Source organism: Nyctibius grandis, chromosome Z, assembly GCF_013368605.1.
Source record: "Nyctibius grandis isolate bNycGra1 chromosome Z, bNycGra1.pri, whole genome shotgun sequence".
Classification (NCBI taxonomy): Eukaryota; Metazoa; Chordata; class Aves; order Nyctibiiformes; family Nyctibiidae; genus Nyctibius; species Nyctibius grandis.
In genome coordinates, this window is record NC_090695.1 from 80,439,222 (window position 1) to 80,457,107 (window position 17,886).

The following is a 17,886-nucleotide window of genomic DNA, read 5'->3' on the forward strand; positions in this document are numbered from 1 at the left end:
ATTTCTTACACGCTCCATCACCTGGCCATGACTACTAGAGCACTTCTTCTTGCCCTCTTTCCATGGGATAGAGGTATTTCAGCTGCTTCTACATCTCCACACTCCCTAATCTGAGACCTTAAAGATCTGCTCTTATAGCATATGCATTGCCTTTTACTTTTGCCTCAGATTTAGCTTTAAGTATCTGCAGATGGCCTCATGTTTATATCAAGCCTCTCCAAGACACAGCAGTTTCACATCTGATGTTCTCCACACTTGCAGACTCGGGACAGGATCTCCAAAATTACTCCCTCTACTGGAAAACAAGGGAAAGATGCTGCAATAAGGTTCCTGCACGTAAGCTATACTCTTCTCACTTCCTCATATGACATTAAGGTGATCAAGGTAACAAACTGCTTGTTGTTTTACGGTGACATTCCTTCCTCACTGTTATATTATGTCTAATACCTATTCCGATGACTGGGTGCCCCATTGCTTGACGTAAGGATTTCCTGATCCTCAGATTCTAAAGGACCTCATACACTTTATCTATCACCTGAGGACACCATATATATATATATATATTTAAAATGTGTGTGTATATATATATATATGACCAATACATCTTATAAAGTCACTGACATCTTGAGATAAATGATGATTTCTTCTACTACAAATCCCTGACTAGGTCCAGATTTGACTATTTGATTCTTCTTGCATATTGCGGACTCACGAGTAATAACATAATGTAATAGAGATGGGCCCTCAGAGCCTTTCTGATCATAAAACTGTATTGCTCTGCTATAAAAGCATTCAATCTAGACTACTTTACTATGAAATTGTCTTTTATGTAAACTACTCCCCAAATAGTTCTATTATTACTACGTTGAAACTGCTTCTAAAGAAGCCGCATGAACTTAACACTGTGCTCTGACTTGCTGGGAATGGCTGAAATTAGCTAATAAGTAATTAACTAATTCAGTATGAAACCTACTAAACACAGTGACTGGGAGGAAAGGTTTAGGTGCTAATTCTTCTTGCAAAGGTAACAAAGGACACAGGTGAGACTCCAAGATATCTCTACATGTGGTACTATACTGGAACATGTTATCAGTAGGATTAGGGAATGTGCATCACATACCCTTGAACAGTGTGACTGTTGTTGGAAAGCAGCTAACATTTATTTACTGTGATCATACAAGCATCATGTAAGGAACTGGTGAAAGCAGCTTACCCACAGAAACATTCTTATTGATGTATCTTTCCCTTCTGACGTCCCCAACAAGTGTCTTAGCTAGCTATGCTGTACAAAACTCTAATTTTAACAGAAAGGCAGTAATTTAAACTAATTTTGCTAATCCTCTATTACAAAATGAAAATTAATTGTAAATACAAAGTTGCTGGCAAACATAATTGTCATTCTTATATTGGATCAACTAAGTAAATCACATGGTATCAATTGAAGTCTAACACTGACTCTTGAGTGTGACCCCAGACTCCATGGAAGTAATGGAAGCAGGACTTCCCAAAATACTTACTTATTTATTCCTGTGAGACTGAATGATTAGTAGAAGGGCTATCTTCCTTTATTAGGAAATATGATATCAAAAGGCTCAGCAGAAAAATCTGCCCACCCTATGGAAACTTCACTTATCCTAGGACGAAGCTGTGCAGGGCCAGAGACTGCATAATGACCTTAAGAAATCTAAGCATTATGATATCCTACCTAGGGAGTTAATGGCTGAATACTCATTGAAAAAGGTTCTGATCATTTTAGTGATATCAAGTAATCCAAAATACAAAGAATGTCCAGTTTTCTTGAGCAAGTTGCAATATTCCTCTAACAGAAGTGGAAATCTTTTACAGTTTCCATTGTAAGGAACACTTGTAGAATCTCTCTTTCTCTAAACGAGAATTTTTTAGACATTATTATCCCAAAGATAAGAACACTAACATTAAGGGTGGAAGAAGACTACCTACTAGTCATCATTCTTCTTACTGAAACATTTCACATTGAAGAGTAACAGGATAAAACACATTAACGTGGAGCTGAATTTCTAGAGTGGGTACCAATTCTGGATCACTGGGTCCAGCTCTCTTTCGCTTGCTCTGTGCCCTCACAAACCTTATGGGTTGCAACTTCATGAAGGGCCTATGGTACCACATTCAGCATTATTTACTGCTGTCAGGTTACAGCAAGGAAATCAGAGCAAGGAAATCTCAGGCCTAGTTGTCCTCAAAGACAATTAGGTTTTATAAAGCAAATTCCCTCACCCTGGGCAACTGGGCTCTAACTGTATAGTATAGTATAGCAATGCATAAAAATATTTGTTGTTTCCTATTCCATAAGAGTTTCATATTTCATGTGGACATGGAGTTTAGGGAGGCTCTACACCAGTCTTGTTCAGAAACAGCCCCTTAATTAGTATTTCCCAACAGCTGACTAAAAAGCACAGGTTTACCATACAGGAGGACTGAATTGACATGAAGGCTTCTCTGTACTGCCAGGAGAGAGGCAAACCCTCAACCACTCACTGGCACGAGCTGCTCCTATGGTGGATGGTACAGAGGATCACTCTACCCACCTAATTCTGGAATATGCTTTGCAAACTCCCGCTATCCAGGTATATGCAACAATTTCGTTTGGGTTTTGATTATGTATGGAGGGCAGTGAGAATTCCCCTAGTTTAGAAGAAAACACAATACAGCAGAAGCAACATTTCACAGTTAATACAGAAGTTTCACTTATACAATGGCAGAAGCTACAGTCTCTATGATCATTCATTCATGTCCTGCTCCTTCATCACCTCTTGGAGATTTCATCACATCTTTAAAATTTATCTTAGTTCTGGCAGAATTGTGTTTTCTACCTTCCTCTAAATCTGAGTAAGTCCAAATAATAAAACAACAATTCTACAAAGGCTGCAGTTCATAATTTTCAAATAAATGTTTAACATTTTTTTAAAATAGGATTGTTTGCACAATTTCTTCTTAAAAAAAGTAACTGACATGTATGTTTGCATTTCTGCACAGGTTGAATAACGCACACCTTTCAAACAGTAAGTATAATTCTTCATCATGTGTTTCTATCAAAGTCAATGGTAGAGTGGATTTGGCTTGCCAGCTTGGTAATTATTACAGATACTACAGTGATGGATGAAGATACTGTAGCTTGAGGACTGTTTAAATTAGAAAATATACACTTACTGTTTGACAAAAAGAGGATGACACAGTTCCCCATATGCCTTTTTTTTTCTGTTTGACCATTAGACTTTAATTTTGCATTACTGGCCAAAAGAATAGCAGGCCATTTGTACACAATTATTGCTGTAAACAGATTGTAAATGTTCAAATATTCCAGAGAAATAGCTACTGCGCATATACCGAGCAGCTCAGTAGTGTACACATGAAAAATCTAAATGGAGAAGTTAGCACATGTTCTTGTCATTTGCAATACTCAGCATGTGCTCTAGAAATGGCCTGTGCATCCACACTGAAATTCAATGTGGACAAGATGCATCAAGCTGCGTATACATGCACAAGCCACCGACAAAGTGCTTATTCATGTATTTCCGCCTGTGAATTCCCAGGCAAAAGCACAGGAGCCATTAGCAATGGTTCTTATTGAGGTTGTAATCTAGGTTTATAGTATTTTGAAACGGAGAATTTTATTGATTAGTATGTGTATTGACACACTGTGAAGTACGTTCTCATTATACTTTAATTTTTCAAGTACACAAACCTTCACCTAAATTTACTCCACAACTAAAAATCTCAGCCCAGTAATTTTTTTCCTTGTGCATTTAAGGTATTGTTGCATGAACTTATAACATGCTGGTTAAACAAACAAAATACTATGACTAACTAATGATTCAAGAAATAATGTTTGCTGGAGACATCATGATTCTTTGAGTAAATATCAGAATGGAGAGGAAAAAAAAGCTTTAGAAATATCTAGCCTTTTATGTCTTTCCAATGAGTTTAACCAAACACTTGGTGAAACATCCATCCTTGAATGCTTTACAAACGTTCCATTAACGCTGCAAGCTCCAGATACATCGAGAATGAAATGAGGGTTGAATATTGTGAATCACCATTCCCCATCACTGACAGAGTAATGAATTATTATGAGCAACCACAAAGCAGGCACAGCCTTGGATGAGCAAATTTCTGAGCAATGTGCTGAAAAGGTTTGACTGCCATCTACAGATAATAGTAGTTAGTGCACCCGTAGGAATTTAAAAAAATACCACAAGCCTAATAAACATCCAGTGCAGATGGTAGAGGAAAACTGATATTCACGTATGTATAGAACAGTGGAGCTAACCTGAAAAGCTTCTTAGGTTTTTTTTCTGGTAAAAATCCAACTTCACACAGAAACATCATCTTTCTTCATATTCTAGAGTGGTTTGAGATCTACTAGGTACAAATACAGTGTCTACTGCTGCCTAAATATTACTAGATAAAAACGCAAAGTACTAATATTTTCCTTGTATTTAAACTAGGAATTATTAAGTGCTGATTTTCACATAACAAGTTCTCAATTAAAACGGTCTTAAATAACTCCTCTCTGATACAGAGTCATTGGTTAGCAAAACCACAAAACATTTAATTGTATTGTAAATATCTAATCATATGTATACTCTCCAAATGCTTGTAGGTGGGAATAGCTGTACAAATATCCTCTGTTTAGAGCTCTGTTAAACTTAGGCTTCCTAATCAGGCTAGTTCTCTCTAGGTAGAACATATGCCAGCACATTACAACACAAGTAATTGTATGAAGATTTTCCTTCAGCTGTTCAGAACAGCTAGCACAGTAGTTCAGTTCTCTCTCGTCAAACGTATCCCTTCTCTTTTCGCTCTGCCTTAAAGCCACTTTCTTTTCTTCAACAGCTGCTGCCAAACTGTCTTTGCTTCCTCTCTAAGCTAGCTAACCGGCTAAGCAGTTACCCTGCTAAAATCCTCTTTCAAAAGTTTTGTTCTAAACTTGCAGAATAATTGCATGGCAAAAGGAAAAGAGAACAGGAGAGCCATGGATTTTAGGGGTTGAGGAAGAATAACAAAAGGACTTAGAATCATTCTAAATAGTATCTCTGCAATTAAACTAAATTACTGTATTTACACACCGCATGGAACTGTTCTCAAGAATTCTTCTGCACAGATCAGTATTTAATATAAAAGTTTAAGCGCAGTGTATTTAAACAAAAAACAGCAAGCAGAGAGGAAAGCCTGTGGGCCCAAGCTGAAGTTATCTTTCTTAGTTTCTAAATCCTTCAGCAGCTAGAACCAAGTGCAGTATTCCAGAAGCCAGAGATATCTGACTTCTCAGTACTACCTTTGTACACGAAGAAGGAAAGGCAATAATGGCATTTTTATGCTCTTATACCTTAGTAGAAAATCCTTTCTATCTTAATCTGTTACCTTCTCTAATCTTTTCCTGCATTAACAATTCCCACTTTTCTCCACCCATGAAGTATATGCCTTTCAGATACTTGTTCTTTATATATAGTTTTACTAAATCTCAAAATTTATTCTAATTATGAGAAGAAAGATTGAAAAACAAAGACATTGAAACCCTTCCTTCATCCTTAAAATTCTGACTAGAGCTAAACACAAAAGTGAGAGAAGCTGCCTTTATGTCAGGGCATTGAGTGCACTAATAAGCCTTAATGGTCCTGACCAGTCCCAACTGGAGTACCCACTTATACCCTCTGCTCCTAGGCCCAGCAGCTCTGTTTAAGCCCAGTCCTCAGCCATCAATCTCTACTTGAGCTGATCGCCAACCATGGCCATGCCCATGACTGTGCTCCTGCCTAACCTTGAGAAGAAACCCATGAGACTACAATAAAGTTACTATTCCAAACCTGGAAATGTCAGCAGATACGAACTGCTAGGCATACTACTGACAACATGCTTGCACGTCACCATACGAAACAAAATTTAAAAGTGGTATGTTTACAACATTTAAATAGACTCAAATTTAACAGAAAGAAATGAAGCAACTTTCTATTTTAGTTCCCACGTAGGCCAAGCTTTAAAAACGTTTAGGTTCTTCCGTACATATTTTGGAGCTGAGCTGACTTAGACTACTTCAATGAAAACTGAATTTCCATTGAATATGCCGTTCAAATGAAATATTTCTCATAGCTGTACCTGCTTTGACTATACATTCTTTGGCAAGTGTGCATAAAATGACGTTCGTTTTACAGCAAAGCAGCTGCAGCACTGGCCTGAGAACGGAGGAACAGGAGTTTAGCAGCTTGTTAAGACCTGGAATGAAAATTCTGTCAGTAAATTGGGGAAACCATATTCCATGTGTCTTCAGAAATAAATAAGCAATTCTCAGACTGAGTAGCACCTGTAGTCCAAAGATACTATAATGTCCTGTGCAAATACGGATGTCAGATTCAGAGTAGCTAGTGAACTTACTAGTTCACTGCTGCAGCTTACTCACTCTAAGGATGATAAACATAGGAGATAACTAGACCAAAACTGAGAACCAAGGCAAGTCACACAAATAATGCCTCAACGTGTACCAAAATCTGATTGGGGATACTATTTAACATATGACTTATTTTTGTTTTTTGAGAACTTTGAACATGCAGTTAGGCCTCTTCACCTGAGGTATAGATAATCACGAAAACGACCCTTTAATACCATATTTAAAGATGCTTCTTGTACTGGTGAGGCACCAATTTATGTTTATTTGTCCTTCCTCTCACTGACTTTTAGGCATAGAGATGAATGATTAAATTCCTGGAAGAAAGACCTCTGCACTACACACCAACCAGCCCAACCGCAGTCCCCAGGGCAGTTCTAGCATAAATCCTGCTGGAAGCCGTATGTAGGGCAAGGACAGGAGGGTGGCTGGGAACAGCCATCATAGATTTACGAAGGGAAAATCGTGCCTGACTAACCCAATCTCCTTCCATAAGGAGATGACCAGCTTAGGCAAGTGCAGCAAATGTTGTTTTCCTTAACTTTAGCAAGGCCTTTGTCACGGTTTCTGTTGTATTTGCAGTATTATCATTAAAATGCTGAGACATGCTTCGGTTAGATGGATTACACAGTGAGTGGAAAATTGCGTGCACCATGAGGCTTGAAGGGTGATGATCAACAGTATGAAGTCCAGCTGGAGCCTGGTTACTAGTGGCACTCCTCAGGAGTCGGGATACAGTGGCTGATACTATCTAAAGCACCTAGGCATAGATGATGGGACAGAGAGCCACACTGGAAGTTTGAGGAGGACCCAAAAATCTGGGTGCAGGTGATTTGTAAGGCTGTTGTTTAAAGGAAACTAACCAGGCTGGAAAAATGGGCTGACTTCTGACAAAGTTCAACAAAGGCAAATGCAAAGGCTGGTGACAGAGTAACGCCACGTAACAGCACAGGCTGGGGCCAAACTTCAATGCAGCAGACCTGCAGAAGACGACCTAGGGTCCTGGTATATGGCAAGTCGACCATGAATCAGCCATGTGCCTTGCTGCAAAGCAGCCTAGTATTGCTGTTTATCTTCTATTAGCAAATGGTGAAGAGAAATGATTGTTTCCTTCTATTCAGCACTTGAGTGACCGTATCTGGATACAGTCAGGATCTCCACTACAGGAAGAAGACTGACACACTGGAGCAAGTTCAGTCAAGGTCCACCAAGACATTTAGGGGTCTAGACCACACAACATACAAAAGACCTGGGGCTGTTCAGTCTTAAGAGCGTGAGAGGGGGCAATCTTATCACTGTGCTAAATTACGTCACAGAACTATTAAAAAACATTAAGTATGTGTTTCAGAAATTAAGAACTGAGATGCCAAAATACTTTTACACCCTAAGATGCAAGATACAGGCCTATCCAGTGATCTCTAGAAGTGCTGTTAGGACCTTTCCAGATCCTTCTACTTCAAGTCCAGTTGTGTGATGAACATTTTCAATGTACTCCATTGTACAACAAAGAACTGTATCATGAAGTTACATGAATAAAATGATACACGAACCACGGCAGTGTACAAAAGGTGGTCTGAGAGATTTGCCAGCTGCTAAACTTTTACAGGTAACACATGGCTGGTTTGATTATCTGCAGAGTAGTTCCCTGATATCACACGTTCCTCTGAGTACCTGCTTGCTAATACACTTCCATTCTCTCAGCACCCCAGCCCTGAGCATATATTTAAATTTGTATTTACATCATCTTTACAGCATTAAAAACATACATAAAATCTCCTTCTTAAGGAATAATTCCAAAAAGTTATTTTAAGATACTTGAAGTTATTCACAGTTTTCCATTTCACCAGATGTACCAAAGCTGATAAGTTATAATATTTTATAGGACAGGGAGACATAGTCTCCTTTTATATGCTCCTTCAGTTTGCTGACATTCTATTACCTACTATTTGAACCAGTATAAGAGAACTAGGAACAATTTCTACAATTTATTCTCTTTTATTATTTAAATTGTTCATAACTATACCTTCCTACAAATACTAGAGTGCAAAAGAGCTTTCAGCATCTACTACCCAAAATAAACCTTTCCCACAGAATTTATGATTACTGACATTAATCTATTTAATAAATAATGATGTTAATGATGGAACTCTTTCATCTCAATTATACACATCATCAAAACATTTATTAACCCACGTACAGGACTATCTTCTCACGTGCTATATCACCCATAAGTTTTCTCTAAATATTTTCAGAGAATATATCATTTCAATTGAATGCCCAACATATGATATGAATATTGGATTAATTATAAGTAGCATGTGTTGAAATTTTACATTTTCTGAAAATGTTTACACTGTGGAAAAGTAAAGGAGGTCTGTTCTGACACAGCCATGGAAGCGAGGAAAAGGAAAGTAAAGATGTACTTGTTTTACTTTTCAGCCTTTTTTCTTACCTGAGTACCCAAACAAGCAGCCATCATGTGAGTGAGAAGTTTAGCTGCAAACATCGCACACCTGGTGCAGAAAAGGTGCGAGATAATAGCCAAAGTGAAACCTACAAAGAAAAAAAAAACAACAAAAAAAGGAAAAAAGAAAATTTAAAGCTTAGCTTAATAAGCTATGCCAAATAAGAACAACAATGCTGATCTCTTGAAGGTGCAGACCATTAAAAAAAAAACACACTTAGAATATGTTGACTTTGGTTGACACTGAGATCACTTATGGTCTTATTACTTATTATCTATTTAACCTTTTTATAGGCTTGGGAGCTAAAATAATTGCATAATGTAACCCAGTCATTTTTGCAAAGTTTTTTTTTTAAATTTCTGCATGATATGGATGATTGTCATAATAGTTAAATATAAAGCAAAGCTAAGTCTTCAGTGTTCACATTACTGCATCCAAAAATGCTTTTAGAAACACAGAAATAAAAAATTGCCTCCAATGGGGTAGTATTGCTTTAGGAGATAGCTATAACCTTCTAAATACCAGTCTCCCATTTCATCTGTGTTCAGCGTAGAAATCTGTTGTAGCAGTACTCAGAAAGAATAACACCACTTTTCTGTTCACTAATTCATTGTGAACATGAACAGAATAGAAACGGGAAGGGCCCCTTACCTACCAGTAGGTAGTTCTCAGAAGAAGGACCCTGGGAAAGCTGAGCCACTAAGGAAAACACTTCTAAAGCTCATATGGAGTCAATTGTTTCTGCACTTCCACACCACAGGAAGGGCAAGGATTTGGGTACCTAAGGCAGATCTTTATTCCTCCTGAGACAGACTGGTTGCTCAACTAGAAGTATTTGTAAGATACGAATGAAATAAATAATTCCAGAAATAATCATTTCTAAACCTTTCAAGAATTACCTAATTATTTTTATACAACAATATAACAACTATCTATATAAGAAAACTTTGGAAATAATAATATCCTGTTTCACTCTACTGTGCTAATATTGTTTTTACATTTTTTTTTGTTCTCCACACCTAGGTGGAGATGTTAGAGAAATAAATAATATCCTTATAGCTCTTATATCTAAAGCAATTTGTTAATCACTAGATTTAAATATATATAATCACCTAAGGAAACACCTTTAACCAACCAAAGAAGCTAAAAGGTATTGCAGTTGTATTCAAGGCAAACCCTTAACCAGGATAAACTGTTGTAATTTTTAAAACACATTCTTACGACGCATGACTACAGTAAATGACTAGTGATGAACTAGGATCTGTAGGTCTTTATTGCTTCCAGTTCAGCAAAATATTTCTGCAAGCTTCAGTTTCTACAGCATATTGGCTTACTTTGTAAACCAGTAATTACATTTGTTTATTACAGTTTGTCTTTTTTTTTTACTTTCACTAACAGAACCTAAGTTAGAAGCTCAACTGGATTTTAAAATCTGCTTATTTTTTTCTGCTAAGAAATTCTTTCATTACTGTTAAATAAAACAATCAATTTGTATGAAGTAGGTGAAAACCAGAGGGTCTTCTCTGTCTTCTTTTTTACGTCTGAGGTTTTACAACAATTAAGGAGCCTAGCTTCAGTCTGTTAGGGAAGTTTGCTGGAAGGGGATCAATAGGGAATTTAGCTGCTTGCACTGTTTTTGTTACTTGTACAGTGATGATCTAGTACAGAAGTCATAAACCTCACAAGAAGCAGATCCAGAACCCCATTTAAGTGTCTTAAAGTTAGACTAAGAATGCCTTTAGCGTGTTTTCTTAGTGACCCCGTTACTCTTAGGTTCCTGCCTGCACAGTGCCTATCAACACAAGAAAAAAAATTTACTTTCTTCTGGGAGTGCCTGCAACATAATAGTGAACTAGTATGTACACTGCAGTGTGAAAGGTGTAATTTCCATCTCCTTCAGAAGCCAAGTGGAGATTAAAACCTTAGTTCTCCTACTTCCTCTCTGACATTTTGGGACTTCTGCAAGTGCTATCGTAGCTGTCAATGAAGTGAGTCATGATCCTCATAGGTTAAGCTCTTGGGCTTCTCCCAAGACGCTAGGTAGCAGTTAGGCAGCAGAGTGTAATGGAGTTCTACACACGTGATATGGAATCTATCTCCCCCAGGTTATCACTTCTGAGTGTAAACTGTCAACCAAAATTGTGAAAGAGCTTTCAGGCCAGGTAAAAAAGTGTCTGAAAGATTTGACAAAGAGGATGGCTGTACTGCTGCTAGAGACACAAGTGAATTTAGGATTTTTAAGTTTCTTCCCCCAAACGAATGACATTTCTCTTTTGTATGGTTCAATAAAACATCACAAGGAAACACATTTCTTTGCTGGACCTTTTTTTTCAGTGGCAAAACTTGTCAGCGTGCAAATAGCGGACCAGGTGGCAACTTTAATACCATGAAACTAGTTAACATTCCTCCAATGCCCTTCCAAATAAAAAATTGTCATCAGTTACTAAAACTGCTAAAAAACAGTCTTACTGGTCACCAGTTGTAATTAATGAGAAAACTGACTTAAAACAACTTACCTGAAATGCAGATGAATCCAGAAGAGAAAAAAGCCTCATTGTATGAAGACAAGTTATCTGTTTGGGCATAAACTGCATAAATGGACATATGAGAACAAGAGCATTCCACATAGTCCGATGTGTCATCAACCACTTTGCAGAACCCACTATCAGACAGCCAGCTGCAAAACAAAAGATTCACAAAGTTGGAAACGGAGTTGTGTAATTTACGTGGTAAACAGGCTTGAAAATTGTTGGTTTATGTTCGAAATACCAAGTTTTCTAAACTATTGCACAGGTGTTTTGTATAATCTTTCAGGTGCAATTCTCAGAATGGCACATTTACATGAAATTAAAATACTGTTTATAGCTTTTTTTTTACTTTTGTGATTAAAAAAATTTGTAAATATATGATAATTTTTTTTCCACTAGAGAATTTTTGTGGCCATGTTTTTAAAACTTCTGCAAGATTTACACATCAGTCTGATTTTTCAAATAGTTACTTAACTTGCACAATACCTTACCCCATTATGAAGAACACTTCATTTTATACTGCTATTGTTATTTTGAAACTAAAATTGACGTTCTATTTTCTTTCAATGTTGCTGAATTGATTTTAAAAAAAGTATACTACAGGTGAGATCCTAAGCCATTTCTGGTGGAAATCACGTCTGCTCTGTGATATAGTGTCTAGATAAAAGGAGAGCATACAAGTAAATTCTGCTGCGTCTCCTTTTTGAAGAGAAATAGTTTATATCAGTGACAGACTAATTATAATCCAGTCAGTCTAATGAAATCATACCTAAACCAACTAGATCTCAGCAGGATACAGACCATAATTCTCTCCAAATGCATTTATACTGTGTGAACAGGAAAGACACAGGCTAATCAAATAATGGGGCACTGAAACGCATACACAGAAAATCTTATTCCTCAGTTTGCAATGGTATGAGTAGCAACAAGAATGGAAAATGATCAGCAGTTCACCATTTCTTCTAAAAACCAGGAGACAACATAAGACAGTGGCAGCAATATTAAAAAACAAAACAAAACAAAACAAAAACCAAAACAACAGGAGATGGTTTTTCTGTCAAAAAATAATAGGCCTATAGAGATCATTGTCAAAAAGGTGTGCTAAAATTCTGGATGGCGCAAGGAACAACTAGACAAGTTTGTGGGAGACAAATCATTTGGGGTATGAAATACACAAAATCACATTAAGCTCATAGAGTCACTGGAGAGTATAGTATTAGGGGAACTACTATTTATGGCTGTCCTGATCTTACTCTTCCCTGGGCATTTACCTTTAGCCACTACTGGAGACAGGATACTGGTCTAGATAAATCCCTACTCTGCCCCTTAACTTTTTTTTTGTTCACTTACACAGTGTCTTTCACAGACCCAAAGAAGAGTGGATATTAGCAAACTAGGAACATCCTGAGCCAGTGACTTGAAGCAATACCAGAGATGCAGGTTTAATTCTTTACTTTTGTAAGAATGAGCCTGAAGTGTTGTCTGATAACAACTGTAAAGAGTACAAAGCTATTAATATTAATGAAGTTACGCAGTTCTGGGATTTATGGCCTGTCAGCATTGCCTAACACATCATTGCACAATCTAAATGGTATTTTGGTGAAAAATGTCAAGAGTAGAAGTCTGAGAAATGTCTGAGCTAGAATAACTACGTATTTAATTATATGGAAAGTTTTATGTGCTGGTATAAAGGCTGGAAAAATTAAGGAAAAAAGACAGACAGGAAACGGAACAATTTTATACTTGCAAATGATCTAATAGGAGTTGTCACATCTTAGGCAAATACACAGGTTCAAGTTAGAAACTGGAAAACTAAAAAGATAATAAAATAACCTTTCAGCAGCTTGATTCCAGAGGAGACATAGAGACTTTCGTGGAACAATCCGACTTCCTGTAGCATAAATCCGATAAATGACTTCATTGTTACCTTTCAAAGGGCGTGAACTCTGACTCTTCAAACCCACAGAAAAAACCTGAAACAACACATACAATGTAAATACAAATTTAATATTAAAATTAAACAGCCAGTGCTCATTTTAATCAGAGACAGACACAAAAATGTTCACATTATTTTAAATACATTTAAAATGTCTTGAGTAATTTCTAAATTAAACTAATTTTTTGAAAAATTAAATTGCATTATCTTCAAACCTTGTTCTTCAGGGCAAGTTCTTTATCTCCCGTAAGGAACCACTGCTGACTGCTGTATTCTGTGAACTGTACAGATTCACAGTTCTCTTCTTGAGGAGGCGACAATACAACAGAGACCTCTAGTAAATGTTCAGGTACTTGAATCGAATCCCCATCTTTTCCATCAAATCTGTGTCCATTGATTTGCTGAGGAAACCAGTTGTGAGCCATTATTGCAATGTACGGGCAGCTGTCAAGGATGTTTTTACCTCTGTTGAAAAGGAAAGGCAAGAGGGCTGGTAACTGGAACTGAGCTTCACTATTCTTCACAAAACTATTCTAAAATGTATTTGTAAATAATATTTTATTCCTCTATCATTGTTAGGCTTTATGGCATTTAATTGACACACAGTTTCTGTTCCTGTGAAAAAAAAAGAGGGGCTGAATTATTATGTATTTCAGCTGCTACATTTCCCCTCCGAGTTTTGCTCACTATGATCTGCAACCAAACGCCTCCACGGTAAGCTAGGTTATACTAATACTCATCTTTATAACTTGATGTAGAGATGAGTCTATAAGAAGGAGAAGTATTAAAATGGATGATCTTGATTTACCTCTTTTTCCCAACAGATGATGCAAAAGAACTTAGAATAAAGAATCTGAACTTTCAAGTTCTGGACACTGTTCAGTATAGGGTTGATATTTATGCCATTTACTGTCTTTTGGCTGAGATGGGCCTCATACTGCCCTGCAACTTAGGAAATGGCATGAAAAGTTACATCTCCAAAAGAAGTTGAGATAGAAATCTAAACTATGCTGATTTTCTAAGGGAAAAAAAAGGTATTTTTTTTCTAAATTCATCTACCAGTTGCTTAATAGATTCACAGTGGGAGAAACCCACTGTTTAAAACTCTTTCTCATAAAAGTGTCATCTATTTCTGCAGTCACCTATTTCCCCTGCCCATTAGCCTGACCACAGGGTATTACGCACTTACAAAACTAGTAACTTGAAACTACATGTAAAAACCACGAAGAGCTTTTAAAAAATGTTAAATAATGTTCAAATGAGCAAAACCAAACACACAGAAATTACAAAATTACAGTAGAAATTTTGTGTTACTTATTCTCCTCTAAGTCTTAGAACACAGCTCTCCATCACACAATTACATATTATTTTCTTTGTAAGATTAATGAATACTTTTCCAGCAATATTTGAGCTCAAGGTGAATTAATACATCTCAGATCTCCTGACTTCTACTCCCACAGCTACCTCGTACCATTGTATCAGTTATTTGTGACACCAGCTCATAGTGCCAATATGGTGCTTTGTAACATTGTGACAGAGTGCAACACGTTTTCACGTAGGTAATACATTAGATGACAGACAAGTCCCTTTTCTAAAAACTTCATTTAAATTTTTACTACATTGGTAATTTGTCACATATTTCCAAAACATATTATGAATTTAAGTTTACTAACCTTTCTCCTGGTGATCCACACATTACCCCAGTCAACAGGGAAAAAGCAAACTTCTCAGTCACCGCAGCAAGCAGGCTATATCCTCGTGTGTCCTCACGTTTCGGGCTAGCCAGAGCGCAGAGTATCTCATAGAAAAGACTTCTACTTTTGTCAGTGAGTAACTGTTTTTCACCTACATCTGTAACCTAATGAGAGGAGAAGAAATCAAACAACATCTTATGCACAGAAGTCTGCTTATAACATTTCCTCACATTGAACGGTTTAGTAAGATCTCCAATTTTTATCCCAGTGTTCATTCTGAAAGTTCAGAATATTTTTTCCACCTTCTGATCACTGCTGCCAAGGCGTGAGATGCAGTCTATGTCAAAACTACATAAAGATATGCTTACAAATAGGGTTTTGATTATTAAAGAAACCATGTGGCATTTTTCATTCTTTCACAAATCAAAGATTGTTGAATTTTGAGAATTTTTGACATTATTTTCTCTCTTTTCTGTGTCAAAATGGCAACAACCACAATCGTTCACGAACATTGTTATACTGTTTTGTGTCTAGGTATTTAAACATCTTCCAGCTCTTCAGCATATTCCACAAGTCCAGCAGAGCCAGAAAGCCATAAAACTAGTCCCAGAGTTTTCACAAAACTTAGTGCAATGCTGAAGTGCTCAGCTACCCTGCCAATCCAGTTCCCAAAGCCACTGCAGGAAAAAAGACAAGCTGCATGCCTGATTAAAAGCACAACAGACTCCACCTGGCCCTGGTACAACCTGCTTGTGTGTTGACTGCAGTCAGCTGTGAGTATATGAGCAAACCTTGGGCCTCACTGTCTTGTCCCAGGACTCAAACCAACAAAGATGTGACGTGAGAATCAAGAAACCGTAATAAACTCTCTGAAAGTATGGCACCAAAGGGAAAATTTTGCGCAGTAGAAAATCTTGAACTATAGGTATGTCTGCAAAATTAATACCGGTTGCTCTTTTCAACCTATTTGATTTTTTATTTCCTGCCAGCATCCTAACTAGTAGCAGACAAACTTCTTCCTTGATTGTGAGACTTCACAATTTCTTTTTACACCTTTGCAGTCTGTGCCCCTGAGTCATTGCTGTGGATGCTAACCTCGATCTTATCATACGCCTGCGTGTTATTATACTCTTATTAAAGTCATTGGCCACTCAAGAACGAGCAGGAAAGGTTTACCTTATCTATTATATGCATCACAGCAGTAAGCTGCTCTTCTGTAGTTTCTGTAGCCACTTTGACATTTAGCTTCTGGAGAACTCTGTGTAAAATGGTGTCATCGAGAGGCTGATGCAGTTGATCAATCAGCCCCCAAATTGGCAGGGAGTCCAAATCTGAGACAATGGTGACATTAGCAATACCATACACGTCATCTACTCTGGCACCGCCTGTGGGATTAGAAATTACAACCTGGAAACGTTTAGGAAATGGGTTTAAAGATCCTGTCTTTGGAGTCAGGGTCACATCCAGAAACATATTTCTCTGTCCAGGTTCAAAAGTCAATAAACCTTCAGATCTGGCAAAATCTTGTCCTGCCACAGCTGGAGATATGAAGGTCCGACCAATAGGTTCAGGTTTTTGTAGCTCCTTAAAACAAACCAAAAGAGTTTTAGGTAACTTTATGATAGATACAATTGTTCAAAACCAGCTGCTGTAGAACACGTATTTTAAATGGGTGAAATGTAAATGTGTATAAAAGACGTCCTCTTCCAAAACGCAGTTAAGAATTACGTTAAAAGAAATACCTCCCTGAAATAGCAATCTGTCACTTGTAGCCAGTGACAACCTAGGGGAAGAATTATCTGTCAGTAGTAATCAGGTTCCCTCTCTTTCAAAACCCACAAAGCTTTTCTGGGTGAATAGATATTACAGAAATGTAAGCTGAATTCCGGAGGGGCTGATTTAAGTTTATGTCTGCAGCATGAAGTCCCTCAGATCAGGGTACAGACGGGCATCACAGATACATAAAAAATAAACAGAAGCAAAGCCAAGGTTTTGGAAGTCTGTGGCCAAACTAATATCAATTCATTACATTTTCAGTCCCAGTATAAATACTTAAAAGAAGAACAATGCATTTAGGTCCAAAGGCAAGGCAAACACTATAGAATACACATGCAAGGCAGACAGATGAACTATCTAGGAATGCTATATGGCCTCCTTTCCCTGTGAGGTAGCACTATTTTTACCTTCCATGAGGTTTGCAGATACTGTTTCATTCTTCACATTCTTGCTCTTTTTGTCAGTTGCCATAACCTTGATATTATATCTGGTAATATAATAAACTTTCCTTAAGTGGAAACTAACATTCTGGGCTATTATTCAAATGTATTATTTTTTTAATAGTATCTGTTCATTTAGTAAGTACAGTTTGTATACTGACTCTTAAGTAAAGGTCTCCTAGCGTAAAAAAAAAAAAGATTTTTGTTTGTGAAATACGAGACCTCTTTTGAAAAAATTTAGCTTTACTTAGGAGAGTTTACTTATGGAATAAATCAGACATTTTTTGAGTTCACAGGAGAACTTGGTAAATAATGCAGTGTGTATCTGTTCAAAATTGCTCTAGAATACGATCACACCATCTGTGCAAATTCCAGTGAGAAGTTTCCCTTTGTTTACCCCTTCCAACTGAGAATTAGAAAACAGGGAAATAAGTGGAAATAAAAGCACTAGTGACAAGAACAATGTTTAAGAAACCTTTGTAGGAATGAGATAAACATCTGTTTCCAGTTAGCGCCTCACGCTTCCTGTCTGCCATGACCTCTTATTTTACAGGTATCAATAGTACCAACATTTGATATTTGGCCATGAACCCTAAAAACCTAAAAATCTCCAAAGAAGGATCGTTACA

The 17,886-nt window shown here is 37.2% G+C and overlaps 1 protein-coding gene across 1 annotated transcript in view; it reads right to left on the reverse strand.

The window, feature by feature from the left end:
* ADGRV1 (adhesion G protein-coupled receptor V1) overlaps positions 1–17,886 on the reverse strand; it is a 282,099-nt gene that overhangs the window by 150,776 nt on the left and 113,437 nt on the right. The window contains 6 exon segments of the mRNA XM_068422903.1: positions 8,871–8,971; positions 11,400–11,560; positions 13,245–13,384; positions 13,563–13,812; positions 15,021–15,205; positions 16,218–16,625. Of these exon segments, the coding sequence (XP_068279004.1) occupies positions 8,871–8,971; positions 11,400–11,560; positions 13,245–13,384; positions 13,563–13,812; positions 15,021–15,205; positions 16,218–16,625 (1,245 nt within the window).